Source organism: Triticum urartu, chromosome 7A, assembly GCF_056163025.1.
Source record: "Triticum urartu cultivar PI428250 chromosome 7A, HENAU_Tu73, whole genome shotgun sequence".
In the NCBI taxonomy this organism is placed as follows: domain Eukaryota; kingdom Viridiplantae; phylum Streptophyta; class Magnoliopsida; order Poales; family Poaceae; genus Triticum; species Triticum urartu.
The window spans coordinates 27876967-27884847 of record NC_141879.1 but is presented as its reverse complement, the minus strand read 5'-3'; the positions used below and the strand labels follow the sequence as shown (position 1 = coordinate 27884847).

The following is a 7881-nucleotide window of genomic DNA, read 5'->3' as shown; positions in this document are numbered from 1 at the left end:
TGGTTTCTCGGGCCGTCGTGCGCATCCTTTGTTCCGGCGCGGCAAGCGGCCTCTAGACTAGGCAAGCGACATGAGGACGTCGGGGGCTCCGGCCCTAGGTGTGGAGGTGGTGGCCATCTTCTTCGCCGGAGGTGGTCCGGAGGTGGTCGGCTAGATGGTTGTGGATTCTCGCATCTAGTCCCGGCGTAGAGTAGGGAGACGAGGCTGCCGGTGAAAACCGTGCTATGACTCGGGTCATGGCGGGCGATGGCGGCGTTTTCGTGTCGTTATCTTGTTGAAGACATCGGCTCTGCAGCTTCTGTCGACTTGCTTGCGCTTCTCTGGGTGAAAACCTAGATCCGGAGTTTCCGGATCGGACGATGGCGGTGCTTTTGCGTCGTTTTCCCTCATGGGGGCATCTTTTTTTGAGTAGCGGCTGGATGCAGGACCAGAGGACGGATTCTTTCGTGGAGCGGTGCGGCATCTCACTCATTGATGGAGGCGGGTCTTGGCGGCATGGCGCTGTGGTGACTCTGCATCCGATGCACGGAGATGGACTTGCGTAAGAGGGTGACGCGGTCTGGCATCATGGTGGCGTCGACGGCAGCTAGACTGGGCAAGGTAGATGCAGCAGTACAGCTCTGAAGATGGATTGGTGGCAGGTGGCTGCGGCAGCCTCAGACCCGGCAAGCGTCCTGGTTGAGGAGTGCGCCGGACTGGTAGGTGACCCATACCCAGCAGGCATCCTGGTTGGGACCTCAAGTCTTAGATGTTATGTTTGGTTGTGAGGACTGTTTGGTATTAGGCCCAGACTATCAGCATCCCTTCATCGTTTGGATAGGAGTAGCGACACTTTTGTTGCCTAGACGGTGGCTTCAGTCTTACTGTTGTATGACCTTGTAAGGTCTTGTGTGAATAATTAATAAAGTGGCTGCATGCATTATCCAGATGTAGAGGCCGGGGGTCCTCCTCCATTTCTAAAAAAAATAAAAAAAAATTGGAGTAAGGTTGTTCAATTAAATTAAGCTCCGAATTGCTAGCCCCTTGGCATGTCAGCCGATGGGCTTCACGTGTGTGCACATTGCAAGCAGCTTCTTGTGTACACTGCTCTATCAAAATCCCCGGGCTCCAGCTATAAAAGCAGCACCGCAGCTATCATTCTGAGCTCACTTTTCTTAGCTCCTTCTGCTCGTCAACACCCCCAGTTCCAGCAAAACAGTACTGCTCGAGAGAAGGTCATATCCAAACATGCCGGATATGATCGCGGACACGGCGCTGAGCATGGCCAAGTCGTTGCTGATCGGCGCCATTGGCAAGGCCGCCTCTGCCGCCGCCAACAAGATGAGCCTCGTCATGGGTGTGCGCAAGGATATCTGGTATGTTCACATGCACGTCTTTTGATACAGTCATGATGAACTTCACACAGCTGGCCTTTTAGATCTCTGTCTTGGAACTGACATCCAATAGCCCTTTTCTGTTAAAATTTGAAGTCCCTTTTGTTGGGTGAACACAGGTAGGATATCTTAATGCTCATGAAAGAGAAAAAAACTGTTTTATTCAGCTCTGATTTATATTATGGCACCAAGTATTTATGGCAAGCTTGGAACCTACACACATGGAGCTGCAGATACTATTTTGTAATCTGCAGGAATGTACTAAGCGTCTTGTGCATTCTTCGTTGGCAGGTTCATCAAAGATGAGCTAGAAACAATGCAAGCATTTTTGGTGGCCGCTTAAGCAATGAAGGGGAAAGACATGCTACTCAAGGTGTGGGCTAAGCAAGTAAGAGACCTGTCCTACAATATTGAAGATTGTCTTGGTGAATTCCTGGTGCATGTGGCGAGTGCAAGCAAGTTGCGGAAGTTGATGAAGCTCAAAGATCGTCACCGAATCGCCATGCAAATCCGAGATCTCAAATCAAGAGTTGAAGAAGTGAGCAGCAGGAACACACGCTACAAGCTGATTCAGAAGGACCAGATCACCAGAGCCATTGATGAGAGGGATTCTTGCATGGAAGATATTCGCAACCAGTCAGCGAGCAAAATTGATGAAGCTGAACTTGTGGGGTTTTCTGAACGCAAACAAAAGTTAATAGATCATCTACATGTCCATGCCAACAATGGCCCTCCTCGGGTTGTATGTGTGGTTGGCATGGGTGGTTTGGGTAAGACTACTCTTACAAGGAACGTTTATGAAAGTATGGATAACTTTTCAAGTTGTGCTTGGATCACTTTCTCGCAGTCATTTATTAGGTTGAAGTTTCTCAAAGATATGATCGAAGAACTTGTTCGTGGAAAAGAATCGGAGAAGCTACTTGAGGAGAAGGTGGGGCGAGATCAAGTAGAGTATCTCACGACCTACCTGAAGGAAGAGCTTCTTGAGAAGAGGTACTTCGTTGTTCTTGATGACTTATGGAACATTGATGATTGGGAGTGGATCACATCTACTATTTTTTCTAGTAGTAATCGTAAAGGTAGCCGAATCATGGTAACAACACGAGATGTTGGCTTAGCTAAGAAGTGTACTCTGGGACCTTCTTCCACACAACTTAATTACGAACATCAACCTCTAGAAACAAATGATGCCATAAATTTGCTCTTAAGGAAGACTAGGAAATGTGAGGAAGACATGACAAAGGATGAGAGCATGAGGAAAATAGTCACCAAGATAGTGAAAAAGTCTGGAGGGTTACCCCTTGCTATTCTTACAATAGGAGGCATGCTTGCCACCAAAGCGATAGACCAGTGGAAAATGATTTATGACCAAATCCCCCTAGAGCTAGACAGCGACAAAAACCTTGAACCAATGAAGAGGATGGTTACACTGAGTTACAACCACTTGCCTTCTCATCTTAAGTCATGTTTTCTGTATTTAAGCTTATTTCCAGAGGATTTTGAAACCAAAAGGAGGTGTTTGGTAGAAAGATGGATAGCCGAGGGATTCGTTATCACCATGGGTGGATTGAGTGCTGAGGATGTTGGGAATAGTTACTTTCATGAACTCATCAACCGCAGTATGATTCAACCAATAAAACTGAACTTAGAAGGAAAAGTGAAGAGCTGTCGAGTTCATGATATTGTTCGTGATGTCATGATCTCAATCTGTAGAGATGAAAGTTTTGCATGCTCAATATGGAATAAGTCAACTGGTGTAGCAGGAGATAACTTCCGTCATGTAGCATATGAAGGCAGTTGGTGCCCAAATAAAGGCTTGGATTGGAGCCATGTGCGATCATTGACTGTGTTTGGTGAGAGACCCATGAAGCCCGCACCTCCCCTTTTTTCGCCTGACTTTAGGATGCTTAGAGTCTTGGATATACATGATGCCCTCTTTGAAGTGACACAAAAAGATATCAACACAATAGGATCGTTACGTCATTTGAAGTATGTCAATGCTCAATTTTCTAACATATACAAGATCCCAAGATCCATAGGGAAACTACAAGGCTTACAAACATTGGACATAAGAGATGGTCATGTTGCATCCCTACCAACTGAGATCACTAAAGTACAAAGCCTTCGTAGCCTCCGATGTAGCAAAAAAAGTGTGAAACGAGTTTTGTTGTCTTACCCGAGGATCTGGTGTGTGCCCACATTATGTCTGCCTGTTTTGTTTGCTACATCTTGTGATGAACTTCCTGAGATTATTATGATGTTTCACATGGCTTGTACTGGTCGTTTGTCCAACTCTGATGGTGTGAGGGTACCCAGAGGGATCAGCAACCTAAGGGAGTTAGAGATTCTTGAGATTGTGGATATTGAGCGAACTAGCAAGAAAGCAGTTCAAGAGCTCGGAGAGCTTATAAAGCTAAGAAAGTTAAGTGTCACACTAGGGGTGAACCAGCAAAAGCGTGAGATACTTTGTGCATCTCTTGAGAAGCTATCTTCCCTCCGTTCTCTTGGCATGGATGCAACTTCTACCAGAGATGGTCTCAAGTGGTTGTATTCTTTTTCCTCCTTCCCTACTCACTTTAAGACATTGAATTTGGGTGGTGTTCTGGGGGAGATGCCTGACTGGTTTGGCCGCCTAGAACATTTGGTGAAGATTTACTTAAGCTCGAGCAATCTGATGGAAGGAGGTAAAAGCATGAAAATACTAGGCGCACTTCCCAAGCTCAGGCTCCTTCATCTCGATGAAGAATCTTATGTTGGGGAGAAACTAGTTTTCAGAGCAGAAACATTCCAAAATCTCAGGCAGCTTGATATTATCTCGCTGAAGCAACTCAGAGAGTTGATATTCCAGGAGGGCACCTTACCCCTGTTGGAAAAGATAGAAATCAGTGACTGCAGGTTGGAGTCAGGGATTACCGGTACCAAACACCTTCCAAGACTGAAGGAGATTTCACTTGGTTGGGATGGTAAATTGGCGGGGCTTGGTATGCTGCAACATGAAGTGGACGCACACCCCAACCACCCCGTTCTGCAGCTGCAGAAGGAACGGACCCACCACGACCTGGATGACACCGCCGAAGGCTCCACATGAGTAGTACAAGCGGAAGAAGCAACCCAGGGCGGGGAATCATCGATCCACAGACCACAGCGTCGGGGAGGTCGTCATGATGATGGGAAGCAACAGGTCAGCTGGTTAATTTGTCTTCCGTTCAGTAGCAGTAGCTGATGATGTGTATCATACACTTACAGTACACTATTTCTCTTGTCGTTTGCTTTTAACAGTGAGGATGATCTGCGCTAGAGACCATTTTCTAGCTTCATGCACGAGGGGAAGAAGCAACATAGGACGAGGTATCAGCTCTCCATCCCGAGCCAGCAGCAGCGGGGGTACCCGACGGGGCGCGACAGGTCAGCTAGCTTTTTCTCTCTCGTTCAGTAGTATTAGTATCAACTGAACCGTTGTTGCTGTAGCAGCCAAGACCCTGACATAAGGCTCCCCTGTGGTGCAAGGTGATTTCTGGTCCTGCAATTTTGACGGTGATGATGCTTAATGCTTGGTCAGCGTTGCTCCCTTCTTTCTTCAGATCCATTGCTGATTCTCCATGACTCACGCACGGGTCAATGCCTTCGGTGGTACCTACAGGTAGAATTTCCGTATGTTCATTTACCTCCATCCGATGTATGGCAATGCTGGTTCAGTTTAGGTTTCTCACCATGTTTGTCTCTCTCTAACAGAAGTTGTTGCTCGCTTCCGCTTGTTCTGACGCCATGTTGGTACAGCTCAAACCTCCTTCGATTTTGTTTGATTCCATCTGATTTCTCGCGATGTTTATCAACCTTTTTTCATGCAAAACAACACTCTGTTTCGCATCTGTAAGAGGTTGCATTCCTATTTACCTGCTGGACATGTACACATTATCATATAATACTATCAAGTTTCCCACGCAACCTGCAGGTGAATGTTTTTTTTATATCCATGGTTTTCTGCTTGGATTTTGCATTTAGCTTTTATTTCCTCTGAAAATAAAAACATTTAGCTTTTCTGCTTGGAGTTTGACGAAGCCATGGGATTTCTTTTTCTTCTCGTAGGTGCTACTGGTGACGACGGGGAGTACAGGTCAGCTACCTACGTTCTCAGTCATTTTCAGTAGCACATACAATCTATCTTCCTGTTGATGCTAATTACTAGGCACTTACAATCTATCTCACTTCTCTTATGTTTTCTTGCGTTTTAACAGTGAACATGATCTGCACTGAAGACGAGTTTCTAGTTTGGATTTGGTTGACCCCTGCTGCATGCTGCACTCAGGTCGTCGCCATGAAACGCCTTGCTTCCATGCCTGTACCTCTTGGGTCAAATATCCCTCAGTTTTTTTAGTCCACTCAATTCAGTTTGGGTTTCTTACAATTTGTCCCACTTCGAACAGGAGGAGTTGCTGCTGCTGATGATACGACCCTCAATTTCCTTGGCCATGGTCGTTGCTTCTCCTTTGATTCTTCAACTGCCGCCACCGTCGTCTTCTGATGCCATTGTTGGTACCACTCAATTTTTATTCGGTCCCACCAGATTTCTGATTATGTTTGTCAGACTTCCTTTCATGCACACCAACTGTTTGGTTTCAACATCTCTAAGCGGTTATGTTTGTATGTTCTACTGAATTTAAAATTGACACAATTATCTTTTAGTAGATGCACATTTGATGACCTGCAGATGGTTATTTGGTTGTCCCAAAATGTAGTCCAATGCAATTACCTTCTCTTAGTTCCATTGCTATTTTACCTGCTGCGCATGTGAGAAATATCTTACAGTGTGATGTTGCCTTGTTTGCTTACTATCATGGTATTCTGCTTTTGTTTTCCTTTGAGCTTGCTTTCTTATTTTCTATAATCCGTTCCCTAGCAGAAAAAAAACAACATACTGTTCTGTGTGTTCAGTGTCTGCATGGTACTTTTCAGCTTGCGAGCACATACTACATCTGCCGACGAAATAAACTGATGCATGCTCTGTTTATGCATTTCAGCTGGGGAGAAGACTATGCCACGCAAGATGCTGCTACTAATCAAGATGCAGATGTTGTGATTGCACCTGTGCGAGCGGTAAAATGTCCTACCCTGTTGGGGGCGACGTGTCCATATTATATAGTAGGGAGCCAAAACCCTAGATGGCTTTACATGATGCGGTTACAACAAGAGATAAGAGAGAATCAAGATACAACTTGAGAAAGAAGAAAAGGAGGAGATGGTTACAAGAATATCTCATACAAACTACCTCCTAGCTATATCTCTATATCCCAAACATATACCGCATATGTGATGTTTGACACCCCTCTTAATCACAACTTCATCAAGTTGAGATTATGTGTAAACTCTTCAAAGCTTGTGATAGGCAGGGCTTTAGTAAACCCATCTGCAACTTGATCTCTAGAGTGAATGAACCGAATATCAAGTTGTTTCCGTGCAACTCTTCCTCTCACAAAGTGAAAATCTATCTCTATGTGCTTTGTTCTGACATGAAAAACTGAATTTGCAGATAAGTAGGTAGCACCAAGATTATCACACCATAAGCATGGAGCTTGAGAACTTTGTATACCAAGTTCTTTCATCATTGATTGAACCCATATGATTTTAGCTGTAGCATTTGCCAATGCCTTATATTCTGCCTCTGTGCTAGACAGAGACACGGTGGCCTGTTTCCTTGCACACCATGAAATCAAGTTAGGTCCAAAGAATAGTGCAAATCCACCAGTGGAGCGCCTGTTATCCAGACAACCTGCCCACTCAGAATCAGAGAAAGCACTGACAAGAGTTGATGATGACTTGCTGAAATTAAGGCCAATGTTCAAAGTGTGTTTGACATATCTAACAATGCGTTTTGCAGCAGTCCAATGCACAGTGGTAGGAGCATGCAGAAACTGACACACCTTGTTGACAGCAAAGAAAATATCAGGCCTTGTTAGGGTCAAGTATTGTAGTGCACCTACTAAACTCCTATATTTCGTACTGTCCTCTTGATTCAAGAGTTGCCCTTCTGTGAGAGATAGTTTTTATGAGCTGGATAAAGGAGTAAACGAGGGTTTACAACCTTGCAGACCTGCCTTTTTTACCAAGTCAATTGCATATTTCTCTTGAGAGATATGAAGTCCATCCTTGTGTTTCTTCACTTCAATCCCAAGGAAAAAATGCAAATCTCCAAGATCCTTGAGGGAAAATTATGCACATAAATCCTTCAACAATGATGCAATGGCCTCACTAGATGAACTTGTAACAATAATATTATCAACATATATGAGAACAAATATGCATGTATTGAGTCTATTGTAGATGAACAGTGAGGTATCTGACTTGGAAGGGACAAAACCAAGTGATTGCATCTTGTGACTAAGAAAACCAAGTGATTGCATCTTGTGACTAAGACGGGAGTACCATGCCCGTGGGGTTTGCTTCAAGCCATAAAGTGCTTTATCAAGTTTGCAAACAAATGAAGGATTAGATTTGCTCTCAAACCCAGGAG

At 44.7% G+C, this 7881-nt stretch overlaps 1 protein-coding gene across 4 annotated transcripts; it reads left to right on the top strand.

Annotated features, from left to right (window-relative positions):
• Positions 1-1145: 1145 nt before the first annotated feature.
• On the top strand, positions 1146-7458 carry LOC125524625 (disease resistance protein RPM1-like). Of its 4 annotated transcripts, XM_087537887.1 has the most exons (10): positions 1146-1355; positions 1665-4554; positions 4653-4778; positions 4845-5013; positions 5106-5144; positions 5249-5325; positions 5460-5487; positions 5609-5679; positions 5798-5902; positions 6392-7458. In XM_087537887.1, exon 2 carries the CDS (start codon positions 1720-1722, stop codon positions 4459-4461), a length of 2742 nt encoding a protein of 913 aa, XP_087394013.1. In that variant the 5' UTR covers positions 1146-1355; positions 1665-1719; the 3' UTR covers positions 4462-4554; positions 4653-4778; positions 4845-5013; positions 5106-5144; positions 5249-5325; positions 5460-5487; positions 5609-5679; positions 5798-5902; positions 6392-7458. The 4 variants fall into 4 exon arrangements, with proteins under 4 accessions (XP_087394013.1, XP_087394010.1, XP_087394012.1 ...); XM_087537884.1 differs by lacking the exon at positions 1146-1355 and having other exon boundaries at positions 1702-4554; positions 4881-5013; XM_087537886.1 differs by lacking the exon at positions 1146-1355 and having other exon boundaries at positions 1702-4554; positions 5798-5906.
• Positions 7459-7881: the final 423 nt, after the last annotated feature.